Source organism: Pelodiscus sinensis, chromosome 23 (genome assembly GCF_052426305.1).
Source record: "Pelodiscus sinensis isolate ZL-2025 chromosome 23, ASM5242630v1, whole genome shotgun sequence".
Taxonomy (NCBI): domain Eukaryota; kingdom Metazoa; phylum Chordata; order Testudines; family Trionychidae; genus Pelodiscus; species Pelodiscus sinensis.
The window spans coordinates 11719385-11737752 of NC_143074.1; the positions used below are offsets into that span (position 1 = coordinate 11719385).

An 18368-nucleotide genomic window follows, 5' to 3' on the forward strand; every position below is an offset into this window, starting at 1 on the left:
CCCAAGGAAATGAGATTTGGGAGGAGGGCGAAGAGGTGCCAGCGGTGGCACTGGGTCCTCCAAGCCTACAGAAGGAGCTGAATCCACCGACACTGCTGCTCTCCGGCTTCTCCGCTTTCGTCGGGGAGCGGGGCTGGCTAGACAGCGAGGCTGCGCCGAGAAGCCTGAGCGAGTGAGCGCTGCGCAGCCAGGGAGGTCAGGGGCAGCGGTAGCAGCGCCCGCAGGTGGTTATTGTTCGCTGCGATAAGATGGAGGCTGCTTGTCAAGACATGTAAACTCCTCAGGTTGGTTGCCACGGGAGCCCTGGGACTCCGGGCAGGGGCTGTAATGCAACCTCGGCAGCGGGGGCTCCTCTTTAAGGGGGTTCGGGGGTGGGGTCTAGAAGCCCCCCCTCCCGCGGCTGCTGCTGTGTGACCGCGGGGGTGGGTGGCGTGCTCGCGGGGGGGGGAGTGCTTAGATGGGCAGCGGGCCCCCCCCCCGCTCGGCGGCGGGTGCGAGCTTCACACGCGTAAGCCCCGCGACTGGGGGGGCGGCGCTGCCTCATGCTCTTGCGTTTTGTCCCAGGCTCGCTGTGCGCGGGGCGCCCCAGACATGTTCACCCAGCAGCAATTCCAGCAGCAGCTGCTGCAGCTCCAGCACCTCCTCCAGCAGCAGCACCACCCGTCGCAACAGGGAGGCCGGTAAGCGCGACTAATCGAGGCCGGGGACCGCGGGCCTGTCCCTGGGGACTCTCCCCAGAAAAGCCTTAGCCTGGCTGGCTTATTGCCTGCCTTTTCTCCCCTTCCACCTGTTCGGGGCGGGGGCGGCCCGCGCACCCCAGCAGGCAGCGGGAGAGGAAGAGGGTGCTGGTGGGTGCAGGAGGGTGAGGGACCCTGATGGGGGAGCTGTACAAGGACATGGGGCCTTTGAACGGCTGGGGGGGGGGTGGTAAGAAGACTGTGCCAGGGCTAGTAGGACCCAGGGGGGAGGAAGGGAAGGACTCAGTGCAGGGGTGTGAGGGTCCTGGGGAGATGGACTGAGGAAGAAGATCCGAGTAGAGGGAGAGGAGCTGGGTAGGGCGAAGGGGATCTCTGCGTGGAGTACAAGCCCCGAGGGAAAGGGGTTTGTCTCCATTTCCCCTAGTGAGTCTGGCCGCATGAAGAGGCTCATGTGTCTGCATGTGCCGGGGAGGGGGTCTGGAAGCTGCAGCAGCAGTAATAAAGGGTCTGCCCAGCCTTTGGGTGGGGTTCAGGGCGCTGCCTAGAACAACCAACAGTGCTCGCTGTTAGCTGAGGAGACAGGAGGGGAAGGAATTCCTCCAAATCAGGCATTGCACCAGACGGTTATAAAATACTGCTGTTTGAATGTATAGAGGCGACTTCCCTCCCTTGCAACAGATGGGCAACAGTCTCCTGTCTTTAGTATTTCGAAGGTGCTTGTCATCCTGATATTGCTGTGATTCCATTATCTTTTGTGCCCGAGTAAAATATCGTTGTGCAGATGATATAAAAACAAAATGGTAGAGAGTCAGAGTGGCAAAATTTAAATCTGTAAAAGGTGGGTGCACAACAGTCAGCCTAGAAAAGCTGACTTGTTTAGAAGAGGGGAGTCTAGAGAAAAACATTGTTACAGCTTAACACAAATGTCCTAATGAGCCTTTTGAACAGAAACAAGGATTTTTATTGTATTATCAGGATCCAACTCCATTTTGGTTAAATAATTTTGTTTTATTGTGCGTATATACTTATTTAACTAGTGTAAGTGTGGGATTATTGAATGCAGTTAGGTGTCCTTCAAGTGACATTTATGTAGAAATAGATTTGTGCTAAGAATTCATGAGGTTGATCTACTATTCAATTAACTGATATTTAAACATCCTTATCAGTTAATCAACTGTTCTATTTAGGGATTTGGGGCAAATATTTGTCAGGGATGGTACTTGGTCCTGCTGTGAAGGCAGGGGACTGGACTCGATGACCTTTCAAGGTCCCTTCTAGTTCAAGGAGATAGGCAATCTCCATTAATTTATTTATATGGTCCCAAGGGGTAGGGCCGGCAGCCAGTGTGCTCTGGTTCCACTCCTGAGGAGCCCCCTGTTACTCTGCACTGCAGCCTCTGCATCAGAGGCAGCAGCGTGGGGTGCCAGGTGGGAGCTGGTCAGCAAAGGGAACCAGTTTAAAAACCAGTTCCCCTTATGGATCAGCTGCCTGTTGCCCTCGTGCTGCTGTTTCTGATACAGAGGCAGCAGCCCTGTCCCGGGCTGAGCCAGGCTGCCTAAATGCATGTAGTTTATAGCATTAACCTATAAGCTTTTGCTTATTGGTTAATCAGTTAATTGACCACACTATTACATCCATAATTTGTGCAGTTACACCCCCATGCTGTTTTGAGGATGCTACTTTGTATTTGTACTTCATTCGGATGAAAAGACAGACACAAGCAGTGAAGATAAGACGGTAAAGAGTGAAACTGCTAACCTAAATTGTATGAAAGAAAACAATAGTTCTGGTCAAGGAACTTTGCCCATTATGACCAGAAATAGAAGATACAGTACAAAAACAGTTAAATAATGCACTTAGGTGCTTTTACTGTTCTGTTGTAAAACTTTATGCAGCAGGCATTCAAGGCTATGGAGGGGAAATGTAAGGAGAAAAAGATGTTCTTTGGATACTAAATCACTACCGCTGTCACATTAGTATGGTGACTATGTTATTGAGGTATGCTTGGAAACCTCTATTATACTAGTAATAGAAGAGGGAAAAGAGCAAAAAAGTATTTACATCTCTTTTCAGTTAAATGTATATGACCCACAATACTGAAAATAATTTACTGTATTGATTCAAATGGTCTTCTAATGAAAAAAATATTTTAAATGGGGTGGCGTGGGTAGAGGAAGATATTGTGCAGAAGTGAATTTCATTGTACAAGGGTCAATAGCGTGTCCATGCGGAGACACATGTCTGTGGTGTAAATTTTGAGGTGTCGTCTGAGGTAATTTTTTAAAAAATTGAATGACATGATCCGTGTCCCTCCCCTTTGTGCCTCCCTATTGTCTGTCATTAAGTACAATAATTTTGTCAAGTGTCTGTCACAGCAACATGATGGTGCCAACCCACACCTGAAGGACTTTCACAGCTACCTCTTTGACTGGCCAGCCTAAAATGTGATGGTTTGTAATGTCAGCACTTGTGCCCACTATGACAAGGCATGAGAGAGTTTTGTCTGATATAATGACGCCTTTTTCCTTTAAGAGCTTAAAAAGCTAACACTGAATAGGCTTCCCAAGGAAACTTCTTTTGGCTTCAAAATATTTATATGGAAGTGGGGTGAGTAAATCAATATTGGCTCAAAAATTAGGGAGTGGGGTTGAGAACAGAGCAGTTATACTTAATTTTAGAGCATATAAAAATAATCCAAGCTAGTGGTTCTCAAAGGCTGTGTCTACACTGCACCCCTTTTCTGGAAAAGGGATGCAGATTAGACACTTCGGAATTGCAAATGCCGTGGGGGATTTAAATATCCCCCGCGGCATTTGCAATTCCGAAGTGCCTAATCTGCATCCCTTTTCCGGAAAAGGGGTTCAGTGTAGACACAGCCAAAGTGTGGTTGTCTAGGCTGGTGCCAGCTGGGGGAGGAAGTGGCTCCATGTGCTGCTGTTCCCCCTCCCCCTATCTGGGGGAAATGGCAGGGCAGCGCAGGAAACTACTTTCCTGGAGGCTTTCCTCAGAGCTCCATTGGCCAGAATAACGGCCAATGGGAGCAGCAGAGGTGGTGCCTGAGAACAGTGGGGTATGTGGAGCCAGGTAAGCGTGGTCCATCCCCCTCCTATCCAAACCCTGCATCCTCATCACCCTCACACACACTCCTTCCCACGAAGACCCTACACTCCCACCCCCACTCCTGCATCCTCCCTCCTATTCAGACCCCCTCCCCCAACTCTCAACCCATTTCTGCACTTAATTCTCCGGCCAGAACCGACACTACTCCTGCACCCTACCTCTTACCCAGACCTCACCTACTCCTGCAACCCACCAGATCCTGTACCCCCATTCCTGGCCCGTTCCCCAGCAACCTTCTTCCACACACCAAACCCCTCATTTTTGGCCCCATCCCAGAGCTTAGGCAGGCCCACAAAATCTTCTAGCCCAGGGACCCCAGAAGAGCAGCCTGTATGAAACCCTGAACCTCTGTCCTCCCATGGAGATGGAGTGTGAGGGGAGTGAGGTGTCTCAGTCTGGAGCCATATCAGTGGAGAGTTGGTTTTTTGTTTTAGGTTTTATTTGCTTCTGACTTTTGTGTGACCCCCGACTGATTTTTCTGTGGGTCAGTGACTCCTGACTCAAAAAAGGTTCCCCACCCCTGCCATAAATAAAGACAATGTTAAAACCTCTTGTTTTGGATGTAAAGTAATATTTTATTTTATTTTTAAAATAAAGTTTGGTAAACTGACAAAGTTAAAGCACTTAATCTGTTTAATTATTTTAGTTTTGATTCATAATATTTCCTTTTGTACTGGTTATATATGCTCCCCCCTTACGTTATAGCTGCATATTTACGTTTTTATGTTCCAGTAGCATAATATGAATAATTTAGTATTTAAGGTATTTAGAGATAAGCAAAGGCATTTTGTTGTAATGGTTGGTTGGCTGGTGGTCCACAGAAATGTTTGCATTGACCAAGGTGAGCTGCTGACCAAAAAGTTTGAGAACAACTGATCAATTCCATTCCTAGGATATTCTCACTCCTCTCATTTCTTCCTTCTGGCCCATACTTTAGATATTAAATTGCTGCCATTTTCCCCAACTCTCCCATTTAGGTGCAACTGCATCCATATGAACAGCCTTTGGGTAGGAGTACCTGTAGTGGATTTTGAGTAGCGTCACAGGATGATGAAAATGTTTTAGAAACCAAGAGGAGTTGTTGAATTCTGCTAGAGATCAGTTGCCTGCATGTGTCTTTAGGCTTGTAATCCTCCACTGTACTTCCCTTATGTGTGTTTAATGTTGAAAAGTTCTGTCTCCTGAAATTGGCAAAGTTGCAGACCTAAAATTTCATAATGGACAATCCCTCATCATTGGGTATTCCAGCAGGATGGAAGAAAGGGGATACAATGTTAATGTATACAATTTTTTTAAAATGCAAGCACATCATTGTTGCTCTTGTTCTTTGCCCCTTGTGTTGTGCTTGTTAGAGACCAGAGTGATTTTGAAAATTACACTTTTCTACAGGAAGATTTTTCAAGTGTTTGATCTAATCTTTTCCAGGGGTTTGCCACCACCTCAGCAACAACAAATGTTGAACTTACGGGCAACAAATCAAGCCTCACTCCTCAATGCCAATCCAATGCTTCAGCGAGCTCTGCTCATGCAACAAATGCAAGGTACTGTCATTGTTGGAGATGCTCATTGCATTTACTTCATTACCTCTACACCCTGGGAACCTGGGAGATAAGTCATAGAATACATGTTATGTTTCTAAACATCAGAGTGCCCTATGCTTTGGCACTTTATTCCTCTGCACTGTTCTTTTTCATATTTGGACAGTCCAAATCTCAGAGGTTCTTCAGTTGTTGAAAATCTAATTTCTCAACTGCTCAAAAGTGGAAGTTGTGACTTCACAATGGGAATTTTCCAGGTGGTTTAGACTGAAAAAGTAGATGCTGGTAAAATTCTTTCTCTTCTGCAAACCTCAGACAAATAAAAATGTTTCTGTGAATATATTAAACAGAATCATGATTTTTGTTTGGATTTAATTAGTCATTTGCATTGTCTGCAAACTCTAACAGATTTGTTGCAGACTGTGTAACTGACTGGTAGGTCTTTCTTCCAAACTCAGTGAAGGCTGGCAGGAGGAGGGGGTGAGAGTACATAAAAGTAAAAGGTAAATTTTTAAGAAACAGCTTTGCAAAATTCTACTTGTTTGGAGTAAGTAACTTATTTTTGTGGCTAATGTCACTATTTCTTCCATCATCTGGTTCCCAGGTGGATAGATTTTTTTGTTCAAGAACATTTTACAATGTTGCCCAATAATAGTCGTAGTTAATGTAAGATAGTAGAAATGCAGGTAAGGCACTTTAGGTTTTTTTTTTTTTTTAATTATGTCTAGTTTCTTTTTAAACTGCACAGTGCCATTTTGACAAAGAAAGAGGTACCCGGGTAAATTTGAACAATCATTTAACTTAAAACTGGACCAGGGATTTTTCTTGAATAAACCTTCATACTGCATGTTATCATGCCCTTTCTTCTCCCTTGCCTAATTAATATACATACTCTCTCTTGACCCCGGTGGCCTTCGAGATATCTTTTTTCAGATGAAGAATGCTGATGTAGTAAGGGACAAATTCCAGTCCAGAGCTGGTTCTTATTTTTGAAGTTTTTTATACATGTTTGTATCATGGAAGTAACTTAGGCTCAGCAAGACTATAAAAGGAGGATGACTGATATTTGATATTAAGCAGTAGTATGTTTTTTCTCCAAAGGTGACAATTTTATTTTAAATATGATTTGTCAATAGCAATGTGTCCTATGATCTGAAACAAACTGGATATGCCAATTGAACAAGGTGTTTTAATGACCAGTCTAATAAGGTGGAATGTTATCCCCACCTTATTAGCAAGCTGGAACTAGTATTTGTGACGTCTGCTTTTGACATTCTGCATTGTCTCATGTTTAAATGTGTAATAAAGACCATACTGAACAATATGACTGTACTTCTGATCTGAATTTTTGTGGTCAGCTACAGGTGTGGATTACATGTGAGAATATCTGGTGCCTAGGTATTTCCGTGCCCAAGAAACATCATAATAAATAATTCAGTGGAAGCCTATGCTTTCAACAGTGGAAATGGGGAAAGAAGAAATGCCCTTCTATGTCTAAATGTATATGGAATTCATATGAATTTGTTAAACTATGAATGGAAGGCCATTTCCTACCATGTAGATTTTTGCTCAAATTTAAGATAAATCTCCTTACAAGAAGAGATCTTATTTCACAGCATAACTGACAAGTAAATCAAATCTATAGGAATTCCTTGTGTTGTGAGGCAGCCTTTATACATTATACCAGGGTCATCTGGTGCTTTATAGCATTATGAGTGTCAGAACTCCTGGGTTCTGCTCATGACTGGCACTGACTTCTTGTGTGGCCTTTGGCTAGCTGCTTACGTACAAATTTTCAAGAGTGAGCTCTGATTTTTGGATGTCCATTTCTAGAAAGCTATAGACTGATTTTTTTCAAAGGTGCAAGTACCCAGAGTTTAAATTGACTTCAGTGGGAGCTATTGATTTTCAGTTCCTCTGAAAATTAAGCAGTTGGTATTTAACAATTGGCAGTCAAAATTAGAGACTACTTCTAAAACCTTGGCTCTAACGCTTGTGTCTCTGCTTCCTTATCTGTAAAATGGGAATGGCATTTTCATCAGAAAGTGGTTATACTTGTCTAGTGATTATAAAGCACTTTCAAATGGGTGCTCTGCTGAAAAGAAGTGCCTAAAAGACAACACATTGTAATAGAAAATGGTAGCACCAAAAAGGGCCTGAGTTTAGTTTATTGTTTTGAGATTCCATGATAAATCTGATGGCGTGTGAAATCCCTTGTTCAAAATGCTGTTTTAAATGAAATGCTCCCATCACTGCTGCTGTTCTGTCCAAAAAAACAAAACAAAAAGATAACATCAGATCAGAGTTTGAACTGCCAGCTGCATGAGCTGTGGGACCACTTTCCCTCTTCTAGAAGGAATCTTGGCAAAAACAAGATCTTGTATGTCTTTAAACATGGGGTGCCAATGTGTTTGAATCAAATAATCTACTCTAATGATTTTAGCCTGCAGTACCAATTTTTAACAGTTGAATAGTCTAACATAGCCCCACATGGCAGCAATGATGGAGTGAGATCTTAGGGATGGTTGGGGGAAGCAGAAACTGGCCAACAAAACTCAATTACTTATATACGTTCCCTATGGAAAGAGAGATACAGAGTTCTCTAAGTGCTGCCCCTCACTGGTGTTGTCATGGCTTGGGGGTTTGCTGTTTCCTGAGCTCACTCTACATGTGAGTGATATGTTGTATATTTGCATTTGTAGGAAACTTAAGAGGATTTAACATGACAGCTCCAGCTCTGCAACAGTTTTTCCCTCAGGCTACCAGACATTCCCTTTTGGGGCCACCACCTGTTGGGGTCTCATTAAAGCCAGCTCAGCTGGGCTTCCCAGGCCTTCCATTCCAGCGTCAGAATCGAATGTTTCGTAAGGTGAGTTTGTGATTTCCAAATCTTTAGAGGCTTGCTCTTATTTGATGCTGGCTGGTGTCTGCTAAGATGATTACCCTAGTGTATGTGGGACACTAAAGGGAAATGTGGGAGGATTGGAGTAAAAGAAGAACCATTTAGTATCAGAGTGCTGACATAGAAGCACTTTGGTCAAATCAACCCATTTCCAGAGATTCTATTTGTACTGTTAGGGAGTTCCCCATCTTCTTCCAATAGATCTCTCCTGTCCTAGGATACCAGGATTCATTTGACTAATTCTATATAAATAGTAAAATAGTAGAAACCTTTAGAAATACTTACCTCAAAATAACTACAACACAGCATGTGAAATCATGGTTCAGCTTTCACGCCCATAGCAAAAAACTCATGGCTGCACTCCTCCTGGAGACTGGTCTAAAACGTGAAAAATCGAGCAGAAGATTGGTGCTGACTCACCGTGGCTATCAGCAAGTCACCTAACTTCTCTCTGTCTCCATTTTCCCATCTGTAAAACCATGATAATACCTGCTTATTGTGATGTTTAATTGATGAAATTTTATAAAGCCTTTTGGGCTTCTCAGTGGATGGTATTACAGGATTGCAAAGTACTACTAATCCCCAGCTCCTCTTGCTTTTCAATTCGTTCCCCAGGTTTGAATTCAGGTTTGTCTGGGCATCTACTGAAGATGTTCCTTTTATTTTTTAAAACTGGCCAAGATTTCTCCTCTGTTTCAGTCCTAGATTTTTTGTTATAGGTTGAAACTCTCTAGTTTGGCACACTCTGGTCTGGCAACAATTGTGATTCAGCATGATTGTAGTTAGCTGGATGTCCATTTACCATGAGTGGGGGGTCAAGTTTCCCTTGGACCCATACAGTTTTACAGCCACCAGTCCTGACTCTGTTCTGTGCTGTTATCTAGCTCTAATTTACCCCTATATGTCTTCCAGAGCCAAATAAGCAGTGGAAGTGTTAGTAATGCTGCTAGACCATATTGACCTCCCATGATCCAGCAAATTCTCTGGTTTGACACTTGTCAGGTTCCGCAGGTGTCGGATTAGAGGTGTTCAACCTATACCTACTCCAGTGTTCAGTACCATTTTAACTGGAGCTTCGATCAGCATTCTGGGCTGGAGAGAAAAGGAAGAATAGTTATTTGGGGCTCTTCTTCCTTTCAGCCCTTGCAGGTTTTGCATGGGCCACTCTGAAATACCCTGGACTGATCATAGCTTCCATTAAAGATCTTGGAGGATGTGTCATCAGGTGCCTGTAGTCTGGAATCCATGTACAGAAGTCTGTTCATCCACTTTCAGTTGCTTTATAGAGGAGAGTATTAAATAAATCACCAGGCTATCTACTAGTGGAGTTTCTGCTTTGGTCCTATCATAAAACTTCTGGAACTTTGGGAGATGTGTTGAGTTTTGAGAAGAAGAGAGCTGGGTGTGAGACCATTGCTAATTGCAGGATTACCAGAGGGGCCCTGACAGGAAGCGAGAGCTGGATCAGGCATCCTCATCTCAGCCACAAGGAGTTGATGAGAAAACAGAAATCTCAGAAGGTACCCAGGCTGGATCAGAACAGAACAATTCCTCACCCACAGGTAAGAGGGCCCTGTAATGAAACAAAATAATCTGAGCCTGCTCAAGAATCCTCTCCAGTATATTGATGGAGCAAAAACCTGAGATGGCTTTAGTCTCGTTAGATGCTTACTGCAAGAGAGGATTTCTGGAAGATAGATGCATGTTTCCATGTTAATACCTGGAATCCTATTGGGATAAGGGCACCATAGTGGTAGGCACTGTACAAACACATGAAGATACAGGCTCTGCTTCAAAGAGTTTACAATCTAAGAACACACAAATATAGTGAGATTGTATCCAGATAAATACCCCATATAGGAATGATTTTATTTTTTCCAGCTCAAATGCCATGGAAAACTGATCTTGATTACAAGGATGTTGAGCTGGTTGATGAGTCTAATAATTGACTTTAATGTGTATTATTGGATTTTTGTGGTGTGAGCTCTTGATCCCTTGGTATTGGACTGTGTCCTGAACACTCAATAGGTAGTAAGTTCACATTTCTACTTCAGGCTTATAGCAGTAACTTCTACAGATAAAACGCCGTATTCCGGATCATCACTAAACTCTTGAGTTAGCAATCCATTTCCACCCTTCTGAAAGTCAGAATTGGCTAAGTGCCTTCTAATCTTATCTGTTCTAAAAAACTGTATCTGATGTAGGCCACTTGATAGGAGATGAAGCCAGATGAGCCATGTTTTTTCTGCTAAAGTAATATCTATCTTTATTTCTGCAGAATCAAAAATTCCAGCAGAATCCATACTGGACACTGAGCCTGCAGCAAAGAGACTGAAGAGGTAATTTCTACTGAAAAGGCCATGGAGATGCCCGTTGGATTTAGATTGCTTGTCTGTTGTTGTTCAATTGCTTTGTTTGGGGTAAAATGGGGGGCCATCACACCAGCCTGACTTCTGGCATTTGGGGAGAATATCTCCAGTGCTCATGGGTGACACACAAAACCTCAGGGCACTTCCTGAGTCCAAGTGTGCTGTAAGTAGAGCCTGCAAATCCTCAAATATCTATTTATATTCATGGGTATCTGTATCCACAGATGTGGATGCAGTTATCCATGGCTCATCTTTGTGGATATGGATGCAAATTTTGTATCTGCACAGGGCTCTAGCTATAACTTTCACAACCATGAAGATGATGAATAGAGAGCTGGATCATGTCTAGGAAGTCTACAAAGATAACATTTCCTGAGGCCCACTGTTTCCTAGATCGGGTATAAATAAACACGGGCAATTGATATTCTATGAATGACCATGTGGGAGGAATGACACACAATATAAAGGCCCAGTCTGCAAAGTCTCTGCTTCCTGCTCTGCCACTGACTAAGGGTGTAAAATCCTGTTTAATTGGTTAACTGGGTAAACATTATGTTCATCTGGTTAACCAATTAAAGGGCGATGGGCAGGCTGGAGCAGGCCCCCACCATTGCTGAAGACAAGGGCTGCGGTTGGAGGGGCTGGGCTGGGCTGGGCTGTGGTGGGCCTACCATGACCGGGCTGCTCCCCAGACCAGTCCTTGCCTGTAGTGGGCCTTGTGAGGCTGGAGCAGCCTCTTGCCTGCTGTGGGTGGGGAGCAGCTCCAGCCACTACTGTGTAATCTGAACTGTTAAGCCTCACCCATTAAGGTTAACTGATTAACCATTCACATCCCTACCACTGACTGCTAAACCAGGAGCCATATCGCCATCTGGTGGGAAGAGCGTGGAACACAGCTCAACCAACAGACCTGTACTATTCCAAAGTGTCTCTTGCTCAAATCTGTTGTCCATGTAATAGGGAGGAGAGAAAGTGAATAATTATTAGAGAATCATTAGACATTGATTTAGAACTTTTTCTCCAAAGTGAGTTTATCTGCAAAATCCCTTTTTCTATTCAAGTGCATTAGAAGCTCCCTTACATGCACTAGCGATGGATACTCAGGACTTCTGCAACCAAATCTGTTCCCTGCTACCAATTCATGGGCAATCTCTTCGTCTCTCTGTGCCAGTTTCCACATCTGTAGATTAGAGATTAACAAAGACCTCTGTGGAGGGTGTTGTAGGGTTGATTTGATGTTTGCACAGCACTTTGCATTTCTGTAAACCTTTTTGTGATCAAATTATTATTCAGCGTTTGGAGATGCATTGTGAATTAGCAAGCTGACAAGAAAGTGCAATTAAAACGAAGGCTGACTCATCACACCATGTACTTTGTTGATCCATTTGCCGAATATAGTTTGGTTTTAATTATGCTACTAATTTGCAATGTATTAATCAATGTTTTGTAGCATAAATTGGATAAATAATCAAGTCTCAATGATAGGAGTCCTTGCTGCAGTGACTCTAGTAGTCTTTACTGAGCAGTGGCTAGAGTCTATCAGATTTAGTGTTACAAGAGGCTGATAAGAACAATTTGCACCTCTGTAAGTGTGGGTACTCTAAGTGCAAATTGTTCTTATCAGCCTCTTGTAACTTGAACAATCCAAATCACTATTTTTTTCTCCTATCCCTGCCCCCCCACCACCTTCCCTTATTTTTTTTTCTTGGATCTGGATTTTTAATACTCCAGTCATCTGAAGAAGTGGGTTGTACCCACAAAAGCTCATATTACCATCTACATGTTTTGTTAGTCTTTAAGGTACTACTAGATTATTTGGTGTTTTTTAAGTTTTTCTAGTTACAGACTAACTCAGCTACCCCTCTGAAGGTTTAGCGTGTATCTTATGTATGGGGTGCAGATTAGCAAGGCTCTACTCTAACTGAATCCATAGGTTTAGAGAGTGTTTTTATTAATATCAGAATGACCCGATGCTGAATCTCTGGATCAGTTGAGACTAAATCTCCCTTTCAGAGCTCTGAACAGCCCTATTCTGCATATATTTCTGCTCTTTGTTTTACTGCATCTCACCTCTCCCCTTTTCTGCCAGTGATGTGAACCTCCATGCACATTTCCTTCCCACACTCTTACCTTCATGTATTCTGCATTGTCCATAAGCCTGGAACAACATCCTTATACCAGTGCAACAGGCAACCATTCTTTTCATTTGACTCCTTGAAATCCCATGTCTTTCTCCAAGAGCCAAAAATTGTAACAAGAATTAATATGAAACTCCGTTTAAAAAAAGTGACACACCCTCTTTCAGGTCTGTGATGGCATACCACCATGTCTGACCTTAGAGACCCTGAGGAGTTCCCTACAACTATATGTTGTAGACTGTGTTGCGCACACTGTCAGTGCTTGACAGATAATCATAATACAAGGCACTATTTTTTTGCCCTGGTCTGCATTGTCAAAATCTTGCTGTGTATTTATAGCTGCGTAATTCAGTTACTTTATCACCTATCAGTCTGCTAAATTATGGACTGTGTGTTTAAATCTTACACAGACTGTATGTGGTTACTGAATTCAGAGTGTGCTGCTTCCTGTGGGCAGAAGTGTGTCACAGTGGGAATGTTGGTCTGGCCTGGGAAGATGGCTAGCTGAAGGTGCTGACATATAATCAAGAAAAAAATCTGCTCTATTGGATCATTCTGCAGATTGGTCATTCATTCATAGCAACCCCTTTAGGAGCCTGTTTCCACTCCTTAAATCAGACCAACAATGAAACACAAAGACAACTCCAATTAGCAGTGTTTGGTCCACCAAAGCAGCCTCTGTCTGTGATGGGCCTGCCACCCCTTCCTCTCCCTGCCACAGATTACAAGCTGGCTCCTCGAGAGTGGGGCTGGCAGGGGCTGTTAGCTTGCTCCCTGGGAGGCAGGTTCACTGCAGGCTGTGCAGTATGAAGCTTATTTAAGCTTTATACTGCAGAGCCCACAGCATGTGTAACTGCTGTTTTTAGTGGTTACACAGTTACATTTTTTAAATCCAGGGATGTCAAAAAGGAGTTTATCTTCCCCCTAGTCCTAGAACAGGTGAATGTTCATCAACCAAGGTAAGAAATGAATCCCTGAGTCCCTTACTGAAAGCACACTCCAGGCAGTTTTCTACAAGGGATAGTTACAGTTATCCCTGAACAACTGGTTCATGCTCTTTTGGCTGGCCTTAGACGGTAGGGTTGCTATTTGTGTATATACAGGCAGTCCCCGGGTTACATGGATCCGACTTACATCAGATCCCTACTTACAAATGGGGTGAGGCAACCCCGCACTAGCTGCTTCCCCCCAGCAGACCAGGGAGACGCGAAGCTAGCGACCCCTCCAGCAGACCAGGGAGACGCGGAGCGGCTTTTCTCAGCAGACACCTCAGCTTGAGAATAAAGGACTGAGGGAAGTGAGGTGTGGGAGAATAAAACTGAGCTCTGGAGAAATGTTTGGCTAGAGTTTCCCCTACAATATGTACCAGTTCCGACTTACATACAAATTCAACTTAAGAACAAACCTACAGTCCCTATCTTGTATGTAACCCGGGGACTGCCTGTACTGTGGTGCCTCTCCTGTATTCTGTTCTGCTGGAGCTTCACCAGAAATACCATCTGTAATTGTAAAATATTATCAACTTATTTTAGAGATTTCAAGTTGCGTTTTGATGGTTAATAACACTATAGATTGCTCTATATGGCCTGTGGTTTAAACACCAGCTTATGCATTAGATTAAGCCTCACCATCCTCCTGGCTTAGGACATAGGTGATAATCTTGTTCTCCTTTTTTATTTTTTTTTCCAATTGAAGTGTGGAAGAAGTGCCCATACTAGAGGATGCTGCAGGCAGCCAGGAAGCAGAGGAGTCAAGCATTGAAACCCAGGCAGATGGTAAGAAGAGATTATCATGACAGATGGGAGCGATAGAGCCCCCAGACTGCTGATGTGTGGATTGGTAGTTTCACTCCCGGTATAGATGCGGTGCGACACACGGGGTACATCTATCTGCTCTTTATCTAGAAGATGTAATTCCCAGTTTGGGTAGACAAATACATACTAGCAGCACGCTAAACATAGCACTGTGGCTGAGGTGGCTGTTTGGGCTACCTGTCTATGATGATAGGTGCATACTTGGGTGGCTTGTCTGAGTCACCCTCTGCCCTTCATGCCCCCCTTGCTACTTTTATCCTGCTGTCTCAAGTAGATCTAGCAAGTGAGTGTTTTCCAGAGCTGAGAATTACACACATCCCAAGTTCACTGTGGGCATATTCTTGATGTCTGCAGTTACCCTGAATTCTTTCAGAAACAAATTTCAAGGAAGAGAAACACTAGGACCAACACCCTAAGAATATGCCCCAGTAACTGTCCCTCTTCCAGATATGTGGGGGCCTTCCACATGGGTTTTCAACGGCCAGATGCAAATAATGGGATGAATTTCTATGTTGTACAAGGACTTTCTCTATGAAAACCAGGTTGAGGCCCTGTGAACGTAGGGTAATATCCGTCTACAGGGGTGAGATGAGCTTCTAGACTTCATGCACCTGGTTTTCTATCATTGTTTAGTTTTAATCCAGTTAAAGGGTCTCTCTATCTTTAGGACCAGGCAGCGTGAAGGAGAATACAGCTGAAGATGCCTCCAAGGAGAGAAACTTCTCTGGGGAACTGAAAGTTCCAGAGGTAGGTGGGCAGGGCATAAAGGGAGCGTGTGCAGAGAACGTTTCTCTGTCCCCAAAGAGTCGGTTTTACCGAGGTTTCCATTGTGATTGTAAACCAAGTAGCACTTGACTCTTGAGTTAATATCAGTGGCCTTGTGCTGTTATAGGAAGCTGCTGTGCAGGGGCTGTCTCTGATTAAATGACAACAGATTATTGCAATGTTTTCATTTGTTATAAACCTGCACCCCTATTGAAAGCATGGAAGCTCTATTACGCTCCCATGCTGCATTCTGACCATTGGAGTAATGATACATTCCAATACTTCCATACTGGTCTGTAAGGATGGGAGGCTTTTGTGGGTGGCTTTTTTGTTTTTGAAATGCACATTAAAAGACTGATTTGTGGCTCTTAAACGTCTGAGTTTTCTGAGAGGAGCTTCTCTCAGCCCAGACTCAGAAGGGTAACAGCCATCCCCACCAGGTAGGTCTGTTTTGGAGGCTGTAGAACTGAGGACAAACATGGGAGTGTAGAAGTCGGTAAGAGAGATTGCAAGGGATGCTATTACAGCAGATGGAGAGCATGCCTTTCTCTCCCTGCCATTCCTGGTAAGTGAGCTGAATGCTGGCAGCTACCTTTATGGTTTGAAATTACAGCAGGAGGAAGAGGCTAGTTGGGTCTTGATTCTTGGCAAAGTAGACTAGAGAGAAACAGGCTAAGGTATAACACTATTGGGGCCAGCAGGGAAATGCACTTGCAGCCTGGAGCCTATGCTCCATAACATAGTTTTGTCATGATTAAAACTACCTAAAGGCCTGTCTGTATTCCAGGCCAGATCCTACATATCTGACTCTGCCAATGCATAGCTGTCTCCCATGGTTAGTGACATCTGTGTTCCAAGGTGGGGTGTCTCCCTGTATGTGGACAGGACACTACCCCTACAGAAGTGTGTTAAGGAGTTGCATTATAACCTTGATAACATTGTGATACAGCAGAGCCAGAGAGTAGCAAGAGACGGAAGGTATATAAGCACTAGGGCTTCGTCTTTACTGCAAGTTCTTCCAGCAGAAAATATGCTAATGCGCTGATTGTGCTGCGGCGCCGTGCTGGGCTATAATCTACTCGCCCATGGCGAGTAGATTACCTAAATTGTCGAGCCCTGCTAATGAGGGACTCATTAGCATAAGTAGTGATCTCATTAGCATATTTTCTGCCGTTACTTTTTGCGTAAGGGGTTTTTGTGCAAAAAGAAGCAGTGTGGACTTTTTTTGCACAAAACCCCTGTTTTGCACAAGATCCTTATGCCTGTCCCGGAGAGGCGTAAGGATCTTGTGCAAAACAAGGGTTTTGCACACAAAAAATTCGTGTGTGTACACACAAGACTTGAAATGATATTTGGCTGACATTTAAATGCATTTTTCCAGATGCTATGGAAATTGTAGGTAAACTTGACCCCTATTCATTAGAAGCCCCTAAAAAGACACCTAGATTGGACTCTCTTGACTTTTCATTCTGGCAGGTATTGAGTTCGGGGGGTGCGTTGAAAGTGACTATTCAGCAGAGCAGTGAGAGCAGAGCTATCAGCACCACAGCCCTGAAGCCAGCACACTGGGCCTGTGACCTGGGCACAGCTGATACCAGTCCTGAATCTGTCCTTAAATTCTTCTGTTACATCTGCAAGACCGATTGCTGCAACCAGCAGGTATAAACACTTTGGCTAAATCTGGGGGCCAAGGGATGGAATCACATGGCCAGGGGGCTTGCAGTAAAAATTTTGCACTTTGAGACGTGTTTTCAGGGTATCCAGCACAATGATTACTAGAGGCCAAGAAAAGTCTATAAAAAATAAAATAAACTCCTCCTCCAAAGAACACACAAGAGAACATTCTAAAGTCCCAGCACTGGCTGATCCAAAGGTAGCCATGGTTTTAAGCTGTCCAAAGATTGGTGATGAGTAGAGGGGAAATGGAAATCATTTAATTGACAGGTTACATTTGGGCGGGGGGACATTGTTTGTTTTTAAAATTTTGAGTCTATCTAAATGGATGTTCTCCTCCTTGTTAGAATTTCCAATCCCATATGGCTGGTATTCAGCACCAGCAGCGACTTGGGGAGATTCAACACATGAGTAACGTCTGCTTTGTCTCGCTGCTTCCCATGGTGAAGGAGCAGACGTTGATGGCTAAGAAAGATGGGTATGTATCAGCATACTGGAGGTGGAGGGTAAAAAGAGTTGATCCCATTTCGATATTACAGAGCTTGGAACTTTAGAAATAACTTTAATGTATCCCTACTGGCCTTAAGATACCACCCCAGAAACCAACATTGCAAAGGCAGGAGTCTGTAAAAACAGATTAAAATTCTGGATTCAAGTAAAACTGTCATGTCTTCCCCAATCATTCTCAAGAACATACATTAAAGAGGGAAGAAAAACCTCAAAGCAGTAAAAACTTAGTATTTGCTTTCTAGGTTTAGTCAGTGTTTTGTGATGAGATCTGATCAGACATGGACAGGGGAGGTATCTGTGTAAGGCTGGCCTTTAATAGAGTGCATGTCATCACATATATAGGTACAGTCTAATAGAAATGCTCAAGACTCTTTAGCTAGGATGTTCTTGCTAGCAATCCCTAGTTAGTTCTGAACACAAGGGAGGCAGGGCTTTGAGTTGAAGGCCTTACTTTAAAAAACTGGCCTCTGCATTGGTCCCACCCACTCAGAATGTATCAATATTCAGGTTATAGTTCAAGGCCCATCTGTTCTCTTAGGTCTTAGCCCCAGCAGGTGTAGCCCCTTTGGGAAAATTATTTAGCTGCATCCTATAGTGTAGTTGTAGTGCCTTTGTCACACTATGTAGTTTTTAATGAAGTTCATCAGCCTGCATCTGTCATGATGGATGCATTTTTATAGACGGAGTTAAGTCAAATCAACTAAAGGTGGGGAGATAGGAACTGAAATATCATTGGGGGGAGGGAGAAAGCACAGTGGGTGCTGAGACCTCACAGTTGCAAAAACAGTGTTCCCTGGGGAATCCAAGGAGCCTCTTACTGAGCCATTCTTCTCACCACAG

At 43.7% G+C, this 18368-nt stretch overlaps 1 protein-coding gene across 1 annotated transcript in view; it reads left to right on the plus strand.

The window, feature by feature from the left end:
* The window catches only part of CIZ1 (CDKN1A interacting zinc finger protein 1), a 26268-nt gene continuing 7900 nt past the window's right edge, over positions 1-18368 (plus strand). The window contains exons 1-10 of the mRNA XM_075905639.2: positions 1-284; positions 565-680; positions 5244-5359; positions 8059-8225; positions 9685-9820; positions 10537-10597; positions 14461-14540; positions 15247-15326; positions 16821-17003; positions 17366-17496. Coding sequence (XP_075761754.2) covers positions 592-680; positions 5244-5359; positions 8059-8225; positions 9685-9820; positions 10537-10597; positions 14461-14540; positions 15247-15326; positions 16821-17003; positions 17366-17496 — 1043 coding nt within the window. The 5' untranslated portion in view covers positions 1-284; positions 565-591. The remainder of the gene's footprint in view (positions 285-564; positions 681-5243; positions 5360-8058; positions 8226-9684; positions 9821-10536; positions 10598-14460; positions 14541-15246; positions 15327-16820; positions 17004-17365; positions 17497-18368) is intronic.